Source organism: Pelmatolapia mariae, linkage group LG18 (assembly GCF_036321145.2).
Source record: "Pelmatolapia mariae isolate MD_Pm_ZW linkage group LG18, Pm_UMD_F_2, whole genome shotgun sequence".
Taxonomy (NCBI): Eukaryota; Metazoa; Chordata; class Actinopteri; order Cichliformes; family Cichlidae; genus Pelmatolapia; species Pelmatolapia mariae.
Genome location: NC_086243.1, coordinates 15,471,489 through 15,489,613, shown reverse-complemented (window position 1 = coordinate 15,489,613; position 18,125 = coordinate 15,471,489). Strand labels below are relative to the sequence as shown.

The window sequence follows — 18,125 nt, the reverse complement described above, 5'->3', positions numbered from 1 at the left end:
TGTGTTATTGGCTGTATATCTCAAACATACAGCTTAATGCAGGAGTGTACTTTTACTGTATACGAAACTTGTTGGTACAGTGTGAGACACACCCTGCCCCTACAACATTCTCTATACAATTACAAAATCCCTGTCATGATCCTGCTGCTTTGCAGACTAGAGCTACTCTAAGACTTGGCTTGTCTGGACCATGACCTAAGGAGTGTTTCTTTTTTCTTTCTTGCCAAAACTAATAGAACTCCCATAGATCCTTCTATTTAATTTTCACGGTCATCTGATGAATTGTTATCTTATACCACTGTCATGTGAGTTGATAGCTTAAGCATGTCTTTAAAGTAGTAAAGGGTGTATTTTCAAACCTATGAATGTGGATAAACTGGCCATGTGTATGAGGTATATAAAAGGTGTAGAATAAAGCAGAATAAAGAACGTTGGGTTAAATGTGGTTTATAATCTCAAACACTTTGAGTGGTCAGTATGACTAAGAAAGTTCTATATAAACCCAAGTACGTGACAAACTAGGGTGCTTTTGGACCAAAACCTCATTTACTTTCTTTTACTAGCTCAGGAGGTAGCAGGTCATTTACAAATCAGAAGGCTGGTGGTTTGATTCCTAGCTATTCCAGTCTGCATGCCAAATATTCCTGGGCAAGATAGATAAATGCAAGATACTAACCTCAAGTTGCTCTCTGATGCATGCATCGGAATATGAATGTGTGTGAATGTTAGATAAAAAGGTTCAGAATAGAAAAAAGTGCTTGTGTGAATGAGTAGTAAAAAAGGCAAGTTCTATGAAGTGCTTTGAGTGTTCAGGTAGAGTAGAAAGGTCAGACAGGCCTAGAGACCTGCTGGTGATCCCCTGGCAACGTAGGAAAAAATGTGTGTTCCCCATCTGGTTGGAGAATAAAAGATACAAACTTGTCTGCAAAAACTCATCATTTATTCTCTGAGCTGTGGTGAAACTTGAAAAGTGCGACACAAAATCAAAATTGAGAACATTTGCCTTCCCATGCAAACTAGTAACAACCGGGGTAACCTGTTAGCAACGTCAAGGGGATTTTCGATGCAGCACCACATACCTCTTTGAGATCAGTTTCACATTAGCTACTACCAGAAACCTCCAGGAACCACTCACAACCTGTCAGGGACCAGTGGTTCCCCAAAGCATGTTCATTCATCTAATCACAAAATCCCTGAATTGTACACTTAAGTTGCAATGTTTTTTTATTTAGCTAAGAGAGTCAATTCACTTCCACCTTGTGCTGAACCACAAAACCTTCTAATTTCCTGCTTTTAGGGTCACCTCTGATGATGTCATGAGAGACAAGGACACCTACTCCCATTGTGGTCCATAATCGGTTCATTTTATCTGCATGCAAATCATGTCAGTGGAGACCTGGAGTAGACTGGCCTAATTATGCCAAACACATTACTCACCAGGAGCGATGACGCCTAGGAATGATAAAATTTAAAAAAAGAGACAAAAGTGAGAAAGGGAGAGAGGAAGAGGAGTGCTGTGCAAGGAAGGATGGTCTTGAGGAATGCAGTGGAAAGTAAATTAAGGGAATAAAAGAGAACAAAATGATAATGAGGATAAGCAACGGTATGGACTTTTGGTGGAAACAACCAAGGGAGAGAGAGAGAAAAAAGTCTGAAAAAGAGAACCAGCTGGATAAGGAAGAAACAGCTTTGGGTAAATGGTGCATAATGCCAGCCAGGGAAATTTAGAGGGGAGACAGAGAGAAAGTGGAGTAAAGGCTTTCGCAGAGGGCCTGTTGATAAACGACATGCATTATGTGATGTGTCGGCTTGTTTAATATAAGAGGCTTTTTAACGGCATCTAAATTCTGACTAAGGGGCTCGCGGTGTTCCTGGAGCACAATGTGTGTGATAAGTGTTGTTATTGATGGAGAGCCAGTCTGATTCATAAACAGTCTAATGGCTCCCAGACCATCATTTGTGCATTCACTGCGCCCAAGACAGCAGTTGTTTGTTTATGCATGTTTTATTTATTTATTTATTATTATTATTAGTAGTAGTATAAGTAGGAGAAGGGCAGTAAAAGCACCAGAGTGCATCACTCAGGTGTGTCTTGCTGGTTATTTGGATATTTTTTAGCTAGCAGGCTGTCACAGAACCATATATCTGTTTTTCATTTAGATTCATTTAGTGGAAATTAGGCTATCGGCCAAGGGAAACACATTTTTAGTCTTTTTTCCTCTATAATTTGAAAATAATGTTATCATTTAGAAACACTGTCAGTTGGAGGTCAGGATAGAAGACACCAAAACCTGGAGCAACTGTATCATTGCACCAGTGTTTAATACCCCAGGAAACTATTTGAATGCTCAGCCATCAACCAACCAAAATCAAAAGCATGACCAATCAATTTATATTTTAATGTAGAGCGCATCAGCAGTAGAAACAGACTCAAATATTCCAGTATTAAAATATGTGTTCAGCGATAGCAGATGTACTGAATGTCCTCTGCTTTTTCATTTTATTTTTTTATTCTATCTCTGCCACCTGATTTCCTCCCTCCTTCTCTCTTGGCATATGCTTCGTGGTTTGCTCCCCGTCTCTCTCTTCTCTGCCAAAGAACCATCAGCTAATGTGATTTTTCAGCACTTGTCAAACGGACAAACAGAATCAAGGCTGTCAAATAAGAGCGAAATATACAATTGCTGCCTTGGCAGCTCCGTTTTCTTCTTTTACTACCTTTTCATTCCTTCACTGATCTCCCATTTCTGTCCGATCGGCCCCTGTCAGTACGTGGTGCTCTGCCAAAACACAGCTCATCCTTCACATCCTTGCGTTTGCTATTTACGACCATATACTAGCTATATGGGAGTGAGTGGATGAGCTGCTGTAAGTACAGTATGCACAAATTAAAGTAGATGAGAATTGGAATTCACTTCTACTTTAATTATTTTTCCATTTTGTTTCGATTATAATGTTATTCTGTTGTAAACAATTCTGGGATTGGAAGTATTTGCAGTGTTCAAGCATGGTCACAAGGGCTTTGAAACATTTTCTGCACATGCCAGGAACTGTTACCTTCCAATTAGAGGAAACGAACACTTAAGTTTTACTGGAGACTAGAGAGAGAGGAGGTGATAATAGGCACACTGCAAAAGAATTTGCACTTTTAAAATGAGCCTAATCACGAACCAATTTGTAATTTTGTTTTTGTTTGTTTTTGTTTTGCTTTTTTCATTCAGTGATATGGTTTCCATGAGATCCAATTTTATTAGACTGTGGTAAATGTTCCCAGGCCCGTTAAGCCCATCGTATGAGTGACATAATCCTCAGTCAGTTAATACCCTGATGTGAGAAAACCATTTGAGATCAGTCCAAGCTCTAAGAAAGAGTGATTGGCAGCTGGGGTAATATCACTGGTACCTTTCTGTGAATCTCCTGTCAGTGACACAACTTGAGTAGTAGGGAGAGGATTAAAGTCAGACAGACGGTCACGTGAAGAGGGCACATGGAAGGTGAGGCTATTTGTCTGGTTTAAAGGACTGTATTAAATGATGAAAGAATACAGGGGGCTGTAGAATAACTGAGAGCAGATATATGAGGTGTTAAAGTGTGTGTGTGTGTGTGTGTGTGTGTGTGTGTGTGTGTGTGTGTGTGTGTGTGTGTGTGTGTGTGTGTGTGTGTGTGTGTGTGTGTGTGTGTGCGCGTGTATGTAATTTAATGAGGTTTCAAAGCATCCAAATAAGAGAAAGTAGGAATAGACTTAAAATAAGCTTCTGACATGTCAAGGTGGCCTAGATGTGAAACTCAGAGTGATTACAAATGAAATCATTAACTTCCCACTCAGCGCAGGAAGAAAGTCATTAAGACACACATGCTTCGCTTAGCTCACGCGTGCGTGTTAGAGAGTTAGAGAGATGAAAGAATGAAAGCAAGAATGTGACGGGTGTAGAGTGTCGCTTTGGTGATGTTAGCGATTTTCTTGATCTGCTGTCACATTAAAGAAAGTTATAGCTGTTAATTATGAAGAAATGCATTAAGTGTGCTTGGTGTTTGCAGCAGACACAATATTATCATGACATCAAGTCGCAAAACGCCACAATCAGTAGTAAGTATGAGCTTCATATTTGAGGTTTTTGAGCTGTAATATGATTGTTGTTAAACTTGATGTGCACCACGTGGTGTATTTGTGGCTAGACCCACTCTGTTGGCCATGAAGTATTATGTATTGCTTATAGTTATGTACACAGACGGTTTCCTGAGGCTGAGAAACTCCTTTTCATGTATGTATTGACCTGTCAATCAAATTAGAGTTTGAGTTTATGTACCAGGGTGGCTTGTTAGGTTCCCAGCAGATAAATGTTTATTTCTTGCCCGATAAATGTGTAAGTCTTGACAGCAACAGTTATTTTTTAAATAGATTAGAATATTTCTTCTGACTCGCTGCCTCTTGCAAATAGGGCTGCTGTGTTCTCACAGACAGAGCTGTGTGCCTGAGAAGACTGCATTAAGGATATCATACACATCGTACGCCAAACACTGTCAGAAACTTGGTGTTTAAAGCGGTCTGAAGCCTGAGCTTTTGGCTTATAGGGATTACTTGTAAATTTGCTGACCTCATTATTTGAATCTTTGTCCATTTTTACCTTGAGCATTCGCCATATATGTATAGCTTTACTGTAAACACATCTAATACCATGCAGCTGTTTCTGCTGTTATTCGTCCAGTCTGTCCCCTCCACACCCGGTGTGCTGGGATATAGGCAATTAAGCATCCTTTCCCATCAATCTTTCCCCCAGAGAGCAGACACCGGGGGGAGAAAGCGTAGAGGTTAAGCTTTGAGGGATGGTGGAGGATTGTGGGTGAGAGTAAAAGAAAGGGCGTATATAGAGAGGGAAGTCATATGACTCCCTATGTCATGGAGATGCAAACTGATGAAGAATGAGAAAGGTCATTTTCACACACAATAGCCCAAGCGAGCGAGCGTGCACACACACATGCACAGAGGGTTTGTGTCATACTAATGATGGCTATTACTCAGTTGAGTTAAAGGGCAGAGGAGAACTGTACAGCACTGTACCATTTACAGAGATCTGCCCTCCACATGTGAGCACTTAAAACATGCCCCAAGCAAAAAACTGTAAACAGAAATGCAGATTGTGCATTGAATGGCGAAAACAACTTCTCCTCAGCAGCTGAACAACATCCTTTGCTATTCTGCTGAAACCCATTTCATTTAGCCAGACTTATTTACAGTGTGGCTGACAGTACACAGCAGGAATAATTTCTAATAGAGATTAAAAGTAAATCTGCACCTGTCAGAGCAGCTTCCCTTCTGTCTGTCTGACTGCTGCTGTGTACTCTGGATTGTGTGTGTGTGTTCGTGCGGGGGCTGTGATCCTTCACTGTGTACATATGAATGCGCTGTCACTTGGAAGTTGCTTTCTCTGTGTGCTGATTCGATTTATATATATATATATATATATATATATGGTTTGAAAAAAGAATGTGAGTTCTCCTATCATGCATATAGCTCTGCTGGTATGTGGAGTCTGGTCCAGTGCTGTGTTTGCAGATAGTTTGAGTGACAGGAGGCTGGGGAACTGGGGAGTGATGTGTCATGCAGCTGCTGTGTAATAAATACTGGATATACAGCTGCTACATTTCAGAAGCATTTATCTCGCCAAGCATTACAATATAAGAAGTGATTTGCATCACAAAGATGGCATTCGATGCGTTGACATTTTCTCTGTGCTATGAAGTCTGTAGCTATAATTAGAAGCTCGCTAGAAATGTCTTCTGTAACTTGCTGAAGCAGTTTGCACCAACCTTTTCAGCCTTTAATCATCACAGTGTTTTACTCAACCCCCCATTTATCTAAAGTATTATATATTACAAAGTTTAACCTGGCCTACCATTGTTGTCATCAGGGAGTAAGCCCTCAAATTAGATAATTACTTGACTTGCTTGCTTTCTGCCAGTTTTAAGAAATTATCATCAGGGTTTGAGCACGAAGTATACTATAAATAATCTGACCTGCCATTATTCTGGGTTTGAAGCAAGGGGCAACTTCTGGAGCTTAAACATGAAGCCAAGGCAGACGTGGCGAAAACTGTAGTGCCTCTGGGACTAGCTGATGATTTAGCATTAGATCCTTACATCCACATAAGGTAATTTCTGGCTTGGAAAAAAAATGGCAGAGACCAAAAACACTAATGTTGAAGCTTCAAAACGTGCAGTCCAAAACCACATTTTACACTGTCTTTCATTGCCAGTAGGCAATTAAATGTGGCAGAGAACAAGAATGTGATAATGCTCTCTGTTGCGTCAGGGAATGGCGTTTTAGAAACCAAAACAAAGTAGAAAATCAGCTTGATTTAAACTGAAAAATATCCCGGCACGTTCCCAAGATTAAACCACCACCCAAAATAGGAAAATCAAGACTGGAAAAGTATAAGCCTCAGAGTGTTTGCAAGAAGAGTGAAAGACAAAAAAAGGGTTTAAAAATGAGCAAATCTCTCACACTTTTATTTCTTTTACCAGAAAGCAGCAAAGACCAGCAGCTATGGAGCAAAGTCAGCTAGGGTTTATTAATGACTGGGAAGGCAGAACAGAGATACAGTATCCAACAAGGCCAGAGATTAGATAATGCTACACAGATGGGTCAGGATGGACTTAGCATATTAACATGTTATGTAACACCAAGTGCTGTGATTGTCTTACTGTGCCGCGATTGGCTCTGCTCATGTGGGTGTTATAGCTTTGCTACCGTATCACTCGGAACGGTTTTTCCTACAAGGCAGGGTGTGTTTGTATTTTCTTTAAATATGCAAGAGAGTGTGGGAGATGGATGTTTGTGAGTGCTGTGATGTTGCTGGGTTTTTTTTTGTTTTTTTGTTTAAATAACTGCATCAGGGGACTAAGCTAACCCCAGGAAAGGGGTCCCATGTGGGGGCTGCAGCATCCCCCTTTTTTGCAGTGCCTCTCGACTGTGGGTGGTTGTTGCCAAAGATAAGACACCTATAATGCAAAGTAAATACTGCTGCAGACTACAGCCTCCATCTCCCTAGCACACAGACACTTACCATATCCACAAGGATGTACGCACACTCAAATTCACTAAGGTCAACAAAGAAATGCAAATGTTGGCTGGAATGGATGGATGGTTAAGGCACACTGTTGTCATGTTGAACTTTCTGTTGTCATAATCTTGCAGAAACAGGGCTGAATTTCTAAGTACGGTTCATACATAAAATGGATGTAAACTTGTTTATGCCACTGGCCACAGAAAATGTGGGATTTATGAAAGCAAACTGAAAATGTGCACACCTCTCAACACAAGCCCAAGGACAGCAATGAGCTACCCGTTACACCTGTCTCATCTGATACTCTTGTTTACTCCTGTCTATTGCTGTCTAAAAGCTTTACATTAAATCAGTCCTAAGCTTAACATTATGTACGTCTATACTACTAAGAGTGTTTTAGTCTGTAATTATTGGTGAAGCTGTATTAGATTGTATTGTGAAACAATACAGCATTAGTGTTGGGTATGAATTTGTATGATTTTCTCCAAGTGTGACATCCTGCCTAGTTGACTCTCTTTCTGTTTATCTGCTTGTGCGCTTGAATGTGTGCATGTGCCTATTAACCATATCTGTAAATCCTCACTTGGAGCAGTATATAACCAAACCCACAAGCACTGTCAGTTCCCTGACATACCCTAAAGAGGCATTCTCACATACTTTAGCTTAAGGTTCATTGACAGTGTGAGGCTGTTGGCATGCAGCACAAAGCATTTAAAAAATATGTGGAAAATTGTGTTGGAATAAGTGACTTTTTTTTGCAAAAGAGTACTGTATTGATGCATCTTGTATTGATGGCTCTGACTTATTTTGAAACGGTGACATTAAGGTCTACATGGAGCAGCACATTGCAAAGTAATAAAACACGAGAATACAAATATTTCACATTATAACAGCTGTTTAAATTTTTGTTGTTTTCAGGTCACTTTCTAGATTTGCTGAACCGCTCTGAATTGAACCTACAAGAGGCTTTCACTTCAACTTGGGGCTCTCTATACAACAAGAATTCGGATGTTTTCTCCGAGTTATACACAGAACTGAAGAAGTACTACCGAGGAGCCAACATCAACCTGGAAGAAACGCTTAATGACTTCTGGATCAGGCTCCTGGAGAAGCTCTTTTTCCAGGCAAACGGGCAATATGTCATAGGTACATTTAGTTCGTTTGTTGGACGCGCATAACAGCTAAAAGCTTATCGCTGGCTCTCTGCTACAGTAAAAAAAACAAAAAAATAACTTATTTTATTTGGCTTGGGATTATTTCATGTTTTGTTAACCATATCAGAAACTGGTCGATGCATGGTTTATTACAGTAATACCATGAACCTGGCACACTGCAGCAGCTAGCAGCTCTAGTTTCTTGAGAATTTGCTTTTAACTGTGATTACCCACATCTTTCGTTCAGTGAGCCATACCGATGACCTGCTTACTGTCAGACCTGTTGAATCAAAAAATCACTTAAGTACAACCTGTCTGACAAAGTGAAGCAGGCTAAAAGATATCAAAAGCAACACATGTAACACATCAGGTCTAAAGAAACTTCTAAAAGGTCTGATGCATGTGTAAGATTTTTTTTTTGAGTAAAAAATAAAATAAATGATTTATTATTTACTTTTAAATAATTTTAGCTTCAGCCTTCAGGGGTTAACCCAAAACCTTGAGAAGTGGTGAGATTTTCTACTTGAAGATTTAGTTTGATGTGTTTGCTGATTACAGGTGAGGACTACTTGGAGTGTGTGTCTAAGCAGATAGACACACTGCGGCCTTTTGGAGACACACCCCGTCAAATGAAGATGAAAGTCACGCGCACGCTTGTGGCTGCACGTTCATTTGTTCAGGGCCTGGTGACTGCGGGCGAAGCCGTACGCAGAGTATCCCAGGTAAAACTATTTCTTCTCATCTTGCACGATCCTTTAGACTGAGCAGCAGCTCTGTTTTCCTGCCCTCACCTCTGCAGTTCCAGGCCCAATGCATAATTTAAACAGCGAAATCTAGTTTTGTACATAATAACAGGCATCTTAATAAAAATGTACCGACAGCTCTGGTGGAGCTCAGGATCCATCCAGAGAAGCTGACCTGTCAGCTGTGTGGAAGAACTCGGGGCATCTTCTTTGTCAGAGGCCTGGCTGATATAATGTTAATGAAGTTAAAACCGCTGCCCCGTGTGCGGAAACGTGAACATCATGACAGGTTTTCAGAAGCATTTATTATTTCTGTGCAGTGCAGCGCTGTAGGTATTGATGTAAGGCAAAAAATAATGCTGCTGGCAACAAACAAACATCAGCAGCTCTACTAATGTTTCTGCAAAATAACGAGTAGCATTCAGGGACACCCGAACAACATTACTGTGAGATTCAGAAATTCATCGAGCACGTTTCAGATCTGCCTGAGTCACATTCACTGTAGACAGAGTTATGTAATTGAAAAAAAAAGGGGGGGGGAGTGTGTAAATAAACAGAAGAAAAATTAAAAATACTTTTCCACAGGGTTCAGTTTTGATTCTTTTACCCTCAGATCAGCGTTAGCAGAAGCAAGACACTCTGCGAAGCATGGCCTCGGGCTCAGCTTGCCCCTGCAACTACAGTTAATTCCCTCTCCACGCTGAAAAATGTCTCCCTAGGCTGTAAGGCAGGTTAATTTCCCCCAAGAGAAATGATCCCCTCTTTGTAAAAGGCAAGAGTAAGGTTAAGATGAGAGCGAGACTGAGAAATAATTTCAGGGAGGTGGCCGGTATTGATGCCCCTGTGAAAAATATCTGCTGTCAGACAGTGGGCAAGCAGAGTGGAGAGAGATGAGGTTCAGTGAAAAATGCTTTGAGGAAACAGATGCTGTAAAAAAGTATGAATATTACAGGTATTTCCTTGATAAGTTTGTGCTGTGAATGACCACGAAAGGGTAAAGGGCGAGAAGTACTGTCCGACACATCTGGATGCAAAGGAAACAAATATATGTGATGCTCTTTCCTGTCACTTTAATGTATGCGATCAGTTTGTGGGCGGTGTCAGACGTACAAAGACCCGGGGTTCTTGAACTAACTTACCACATGCAGAAAAAAAATTTGACCTTTTTGCAAGTAAGCGGAGGAGTAAACAACAGAATACACGTGGGGAATGTTGCAATTGCTATTCATGATCCATCAATGCTATTTTAATGAGCATCTTTTTTAGACAAACATATTCATATACAGACTGAACCCCAGCGCTGAAAGGTACTAAAAATGTGCGCACACATTTCTCCCTGAGTTACTACGCCTTTTTTAAGGCATGATCCTCGACCACTTTGCCAGTGCTGAAGAGCAGTGAGTGATGAGTTCACTGAACGAGGGTGGCTGGGGGAAAACGAGTAAATAATTAGCGCAGCTTTTAACAAAATTACAGAATGTCATTTCAGCACTAATGCCAGGGTATTGGAGCTGCTGCGTTCTGAATGAGGTCATGGAGTGCCTTCTGTCCTATTTAGAGTAGAGCACTCCGTAGTGCAAGAATAGTCACGATGGGCACACTTGGTCAGTCTAGTTTTAAAAGAGAATTTTCGGCGTGTTTCAAAAAACACGCAAGGTCAAGTTTCTTCCGAGTCAAGGCCTCTCTGATAGGATTCGACTGGACGAGGTGCAGACATCAGCCAACTGTTCAACTTCACATATATAATTTGTGCGTTTGTCTGTGTCGCTGTCCTCCCAGCACACAGTCACAGTTGTGCTGTACTTATGCAGATTGGAACAGCACTGCGCTTGATTGGAACAAATTAAACAGTGAGAAAAATGTGTGTGTGTGTGTGTGTGGGGGGGGGGGGGGGGGGGGGCAGATATTCTTATCCTTATCTTACTACTCTCTCATTTTTTGTGTGTGTGTTGTCTTTAAATTCTGCAGCTCTTCTCCTTGTAAATTGTGAATAGTAGTTTCTGTTTGTTTCCCACAACCACACCCTGCTGTGTTCTCTGTCTGTGGCTGTATCTTGTATATAAATTAATCTTAGCTTTCCCCTCCATTCCAATGAAATTCTATTAGCAGTAGATTAATGCATGTGCATTAATGAGACAGCCTCTCCTTTTAGAAAAAAAAATGTGCACTGTAACTTGCAAAGAGGTCAGTAACTGAAGGTGTTTACTGTATGCTGCTGGAGGAGGTATTAAGGCAGGATAAGACAAAATTCCCTCTGTGTATGTGTGTGCCTCCAATCCTTGTAGTCCTCCACAGAAGTTTGTTTTCATAAGAAAGATGAAATGAATTCCCGATAAGCCTTAGCTGTGGTGGCAGGTGATGAAAGAGTATCCTTAAAGGATGCTGTGAATAGAGTAAAGCAGAGAGAGCGAGAGAGTGATAATTTTAGAGATGTTTTTTATAAGACAGAAAAAAAAAGGTGTCAGCAGGAAGGTCTGTCTGGCTTTCTGGTTGAGTATTAATTCCTCCCTTGCTTCGCTTTGGGCTGCACCAGTTGTTACGTGTGTCCTTAACTTTTTTTCCAGACTGTTTTATTCCCTCGGGTAAGGGGAGAGTAGGAAGTAGGCCACGCGAATTGCTCACTCTGGAGGCAAGGAGTCGGGATCAGCTTGTTCTGTAACACAAGGGAGGAGAGGCTGTCCATATATCCTTACTAATTACAGAGGAGAGACAAACAGAAAGAAAGACGGTGTGTCTTCATGGACATTTGCTGTGGGCAATGTACAAACAGGTATGGGAAGCATGCAGTGAGGGTGAAGCGAGGACGACTTAGAGTATGAAAGAGACATTGAGGATCCGCGTGTGCAAAAAATATCAAGGAATATATGTCGAACTTTATCAAACTGAGATGGGTTTCTGCACTCCAGTAGGAATAAGATATGGGCTGTATTACTACTTATAATTTGAAAGCTTTTACTTTCCTAGAGCCAGGTGTGCCACAGTTCCCAGGCTGCCAGCCTTAGGAAGTTGTCAACATTAACCTCTAACAAGCAACACAGCAGAACTGCACATTTCACGTCTCTTGTGCAGTGCCAGTGATTCCCAGCATTACCACTGCATGGATGATTTAGGAAACACTCGATTAATCTCTTTTCAGGAGTATTTCATTAACATCTCCCAGTTTTTGTTTTTTTGTTGTTGTTTTTTAAATTCCCCTCAGTTAATCTAACAGCGTTTTAACATCTGTATCTCTCATTTTCAGTTATTCCCTCCAGTCCTCGCTGCACACTCCATTCTTCTCTTTCACCAAAAAAGCAATTTTCTGACTCATCCCTGGTTACAAGAACTAGAGTACGGATGGGAGGAAGGGAATAAAGGAGGGCAGGGACGAGGATCTGACTCATGTCTCAAATGACTTGAGATTAGGCCTGGGAACACGGTTATTCTTTTTCTGTGTCACTTATTTCGCTTTAGGTTGCTGCCGTGTGTAACTGAGACCAATTACCAAATTCTATTGATCCCTTTTTACACACAAGTGTTAACTAATTTAGAGTGCTTGAATGTTTTTTTTTAATGTGGTTTAAGATTTTATGTAGAGTTCATAAAGTGTCAAAATAAAGTTTTGCAAGTCAAATCTTTGATTAAATTTCAATGATCTTTCTTGATATTATCATTAAAGTAGCTACTGACTACTTATAGTACTAAAATACACACCCATAAATGTTGCTCAGAAGCTGTTTTTAGGAAACAGTGCTATGGACTTCAGAAATCAGTGCTAGCATGAATAAGAACAGTTTCATTTCCCCTGATATCAACAAGCATCTGTAGAAAAATATCTATGAATTATTTTCACACCTGAACCCTATTATTGTCCTATTTTCACTGTATATTTGTTAAAAGCCGGTTTTAACTATGACTTTGCTGTTGGAAGTGCAGTTTCCCGGAAAAGCATTAGGCTGGCCCAGATGTCAGCTTAGAGAAGCTTTGTATGCGTAGCTGGACTCGTTCCGTTGCTCTCTTTCTCTATTTCTCTCTCTCTCTCTCTCTTTCTCACACACAGACACACACCCAACACTTCCTTAGGTTTTGTATGCATAGCTGTACTCTCTTGTGAACAGAGCTTACTGGTATTAACCCAGTTTCACTTTTCACGCACGAAGGCCTTTTCCTGGGGGAACAGCCTTGTGGGATAGAGGGAAGAGTGCAAGAGACAGGAAGGATAGAGTGAGGGACTGAAAATACTTGTATGAATGTCAGGGCCTTTTCATCGCATTCGAAACAAAAAGCAAATTCTTGCTAAGCAGTTTCCAAGGAAACTGTGATGAAAGAGATCCTGGTGCAAACTAAAAAAAAAAAGGTCACCATGGGAGGTGACCTCCTACTGTTGCCACTGTCATTGTGTAGCTAAAAAAAATGTACATTTTCACATCTTATTAAAACAGATCATTTTTCTTCAAATCCATATTCATGTCTTCTGTACAAAAGCAGTTTAACAGTTTAAATAGTCAAACGTGCAAAGTTTTGTCTCTCATGTAAGCTTAGCCAAACAGTATTTGACTTGATTTTTTTTTTTTTTTATCAAAGTGGTGCATGTTTATTTATATCTCTGTCTTACCCAGGTGCCAATGAGCCAGGAGTGCATGCGAGCCATAATGAAGATGACTTACTGTCCCCACTGCCGTGGGATGCCGTCTGCTAGACCTTGTCTGAACTACTGCACCAACGTCATGAAGGGCTGTCTGGCCAACCAGGCTGACCTCGACACAGAGTGGAGGCACCTAGCAGGTGGGGCACACACACACTCCCTCATATGAATCCAGTTTAACCATATGCCCAACTCAAACGTTCAACCCACACCTGATTCTAATAAAGGGGAGTCACGCTATCAGCACACTGAGGCCCTACATATGAAACACTTCACACTTTCTTCACACTAACTGTACCTCCTGGCTCTTTAGATACAATGATCCAGGTGGCTGACCGTTTAGATGACCCTGCTGGTGTGGAAAGTGTGATACTCTCCCTTCCCAGTTACATATCAGAAGCTATGAATACCATGATGGAGAATATAGCCAGCATCAACAGCAAGGTCAGAACACACACTGGTACACGCATACAGGTCGAAACGATGTGATCAGCATTTACTGTGCACCTCAAAAAGACATCAAACGATACTGTGAGCTCTTAAAACCATCATCGTTGAAATTTCATGAAATCATATTATATGATTAGCACTGACAACTGAAATGAACACTTAAGCTAACTTTCAGGTGGTCCTACTTATTTCTAGTTTATGCTAACAATGTAATTACTAATTTGGAAAACTTTTGGAAACATAGATGTGAATTGAAGCATTGTTTGCTTTTTTTATATGGGTGAAAGTCAGTGAAGAAACACTGGTAGCTGACGTTTGGCATTTTAAAGATCCTTAGCATTTGGTAATGCCGTAAAAATAGTAGTTAGCAATCAAAAGAATCTGAAATCTCTTAAAAAAACACAAACTAATAGAAATTGGTTCACTCCAAAAGAACATTTGGACTTGAGTTCACATGCTGGGTCACTATGTGACTTCATTGCCCTGCTTTGTATATGCAGTTAACACATTTCCTCCCACTACATTAATGCTGTTATCATGCTCCACATATTTGATTTCAAATGAAGGGATGTGAGTCATGACAGAGCCTTTAGGCCAAGCAATTACTTAACTTTTTAATGGTGCTTGGGTAACAGTTTTATATGAGCCTTAAAAACAACTGGCAGCACTGAAAAACTGACTGATTAGTTTGGTAAAGGTGGGAAACGGCGTGGATGTTGAGAGGAAAGACAAAGCTTCCTCTGTGCTGGTTAGCTGTTTAAGAGGCTGGCTCCCTTGAGGTTAGCAGTGGACTGGCGGTCTGCCGCTGACCTGGTCCTGTATGTAATCACACACAGCTTCAGCCTCTGATCTTCATGTAATGTGGTGCGCAGAGTTATAGTGTTGGATAGATTATCTCCTATCATACATAATCGACTGATGTCAAAAGCCATATGTTGTGTTACAAGCTTTCCTGACGAATTATGCCAAATGCAAATATTACACTGCGTAGCCTATATGGAAATATATGCCACTGCTCTGTAACTGAGTCAAAGCCAAACTGTTAAGCTGCTTACTCAAACCCCAAAACAAGGAGTTTATCAATTAATTTTTGATGTTGTGTGAGTCATAATAAAATTAATAGCAGCTCAAGATAGGATTTTCTTTTTAATAGTTACAGTGTGTGTGAAGGTTCAAAGTCTTGAGGCTCCTCTAAGCAGGCCAGACTGGATGACAGATTGACTGCAGTTTTTACTGTATTCCCTGAGCAGCATTTATAAAATCCAAAGCCCCTAGGGACGAGTAATACTTTCCAAGTTGTGAATCATTCTGCTAAAGTGATGCTGTCATTGACTCACGAGGTTATGCACATAAACAAAACAACTTATTATTCTTGGTTTATTTTTCTATTTTTATTTTTTTTAATATTAGGTATAGTAAATACATTCTGTATCATGTTAGATTTTTAACACCCCCCCCCCCCCCCCCCCCAAAAAAAAAAAAATCGAAACCCTCTTTTTGTTCGGACTGTTTCAGCCATTTATTAACGGCTCCTATGCCATTTATCTTCTCATTCAACATTTCGATTTGCCTTTTCCTCCCCAGCTTTTCCAGACATGTGGCAAACCCAAGGAAGCAGGAACCAGCAGCACAGATGATGAAATCATGAAGCGAGGGAAGGTCACAGTGGAGGACAGATTGGAAGCCAGCTCTAACAAAATCGAAAAATTGGTTAGTATGTACCCAACTGAATTGGCACCTTGTTATTGCTCTCTGATGGCCTAATCTGTCCCATTCATAGTGATGTTTTATAAAGGAAGAGTCATTGCTCATCAAGGCCAATTGAACCACTTTTCCTGTTCAATTTCACCTACGCACAGAAAACTATGAAGTGATTAGACGGGAATGAATGCTTGGATGGATAAATGCGTCAGATGACTGAACACTGCAGTTGGTTATTGAGGGACCCAGAGTGTTTCTTATTGTTGGTGTGTGTCATCATACTGTGACTTTGGGGGGAAAAAAGTATAAATGCTCATGAATGTGCTCTCAACAACTTTGCCTCAGGTGTCTGATGTAAGAATAATACTGGGGGACAATAGGCCATACTGGACTTCTCTCCCAAATCTCATCTGCAGTGACAGAGTGGCCACTGGATTAGGGTCCGAAGACAAGTGTTGGAATGGCAACAACCGTGCCAGGTAGGGAATATGAACCCATGAAGAATTTATTGCTTTAACACAGAATTCCAATGTTGTGAAAAAGTTTTCCTTATTCCTTCCTGATTTCTTGTTGTTTTTTTTGTTTTTTTTGGGGGGGGGGGGTTTGCATATTTTTACACTTACATGTTTCAGATCATCAAACAAATTTTAATACTGAATAAAATTAAAAATGAAAAAGTGCTATCCAAAACTACCATTACCACATTCCCTGGAAAAGTTCAATTTCACTAACCACTGTCTGACCTGCTGAATCAAGAAATTACTTATACAGAATCTGTCTGACAAAGTGAAGCAGGCTTAAAGGTCTAAAAAAATGATTCATCCAGGAGGTCACAGAAGAACAGCATCTAAAGACCTGCAGACCTCACTTGCCTCAGTTAAGGTCAGAGTTCATGATTCAGCAATAAAAAAGAGACTGGGCGGAAATGGCAGCCATGGGAGATTTCCAAGGAGAAAACCACTGTTAACCAAAAAGAACAGAAGTGCTTGTCTCACATTTACCAAAAAAGATCTTGATTTGCTACTTCAGGACCTGGACAACGTGCCATAACTGATGGAACCATGAATTCTGCTCTCTACCAGAAAGTCCTGATGGAGAATGTTTGGCCATCAGTTCATACCCTGAAGCTCAAACAGAATCTGATTATGATGTTTTGGCATGACCTTAAACAGGCCATTCATTCTCAAAAACCCTCCAATGTGGCTCAACTGAGATCATTTTGCAAAGGAGAGTGGGCCAAAATTTCCCAAAAGCTTCTTTCCCTTTTTTGAACAAAATCATCAGTTAAAAACTGCATTTTTATTTTCTTGGGTTATCTCTCTCTAATATTGAAAATTGTTTGATAATCTGAAACATGTAAGTGTGACAAAGATTTAAAAAAAAAAACTAAGAAATCAGGGAGGGGGTGAATACTTTTTCATGGTGCTGTATGCACAGTGTTGTTGTATGCCAGTCGCTCTGTGGTCCTGTTGCATTAGCTTAAAGTATGGCTTTCTTCTTGTTTTGAAACACTTTGTCACAAGAGTTAAATTGCATTACACTCATCTTGAGTCTGCTAAGCTAATGATGACATCTTTAAAGAAAGGGACTCTCCAGAATCCTGGAAAATCCAGAAAATGAATTGCTTGATTGTGCACACTTCCACCTGGTGCTGAGCACGTTGGCTGTTAACTGTTCACAGGTACCTTCCTGAGTTAATGAATGACGGCTTAGCCAGTCAGATCAACAACCCTGAAGTGGAAATTGACATCACCAAACCAGACATGACAATACGCCAACAAATAATGCAGCTGAAGATCATGACTCACCGCCTGAAGAATGCTCTAAATGGCCAGGATGTGGAATTTCAGGACACCAGTGAGTAATTTTTATCATCTCAGCTCACAGGTTTCTGAAGACCATTCACAAGAAACCTCAAATCAGATGACCTACTCATGATTACATTATTGTAACTTCTCTCAAATCAAATAATAAAAAATAAAGAAATACACATACCTCACCTGCAACTCACCCTGTCTGTTCTGCCTTCTACTTCTACTATGCTTCCTGTGTAGATTTTTTAACTCTTTTATGCTACTCACTTGGTTTAGACTGAAAATACACATGATTGCATAAAATATCCTGTTACAACTTACATTTCCTGTACATGAGCTGCAGGTGTCTAGTTTCCCCTACAACAACTACACTATGCTGAAAGCTTTTTTAGGGCATTTTTGTCCATTGACGATTAATCAAAAACACGTTTTCCAACTAAACCTGTGAAAATCAGGAATGCCTTTTTTGAATATCTGGTTTCATTTTTCATACCACGTAATTTAAGTAACTCATGACAATGTTGACTCATAGCCGTATTCTCTTTGCCCCTGAACAGTCAATGCCAAATTTTTAC

At 40.4% G+C, this 18,125-nt stretch overlaps 1 protein-coding gene across 2 annotated transcripts in view; it reads left to right on the top strand.

Moving 5' to 3' along the window:
- Window positions 1-18,125, top strand: part of gpc1b (glypican 1b) — a 59,454-nt gene that overhangs the window by 39,090 nt on the left and 2,239 nt on the right. For both annotated transcript variants that reach the window (XM_063461695.1, XM_063461696.1), the window contains exons 4-10: window positions 7,983-8,210; window positions 8,777-8,940; window positions 13,560-13,725; window positions 13,899-14,029; window positions 15,620-15,745; window positions 16,082-16,215; window positions 17,418-17,593. In XM_063461695.1, coding sequence (XP_063317765.1) covers window positions 7,983-8,210; window positions 8,777-8,940; window positions 13,560-13,725; window positions 13,899-14,029; window positions 15,620-15,745; window positions 16,082-16,215; window positions 17,418-17,593 — 1,125 coding nt within the window. The remainder of the gene's footprint in view (window positions 1-7,982; window positions 8,211-8,776; window positions 8,941-13,559; window positions 13,726-13,898; window positions 14,030-15,619; window positions 15,746-16,081; window positions 16,216-17,417; window positions 17,594-18,125) is intronic.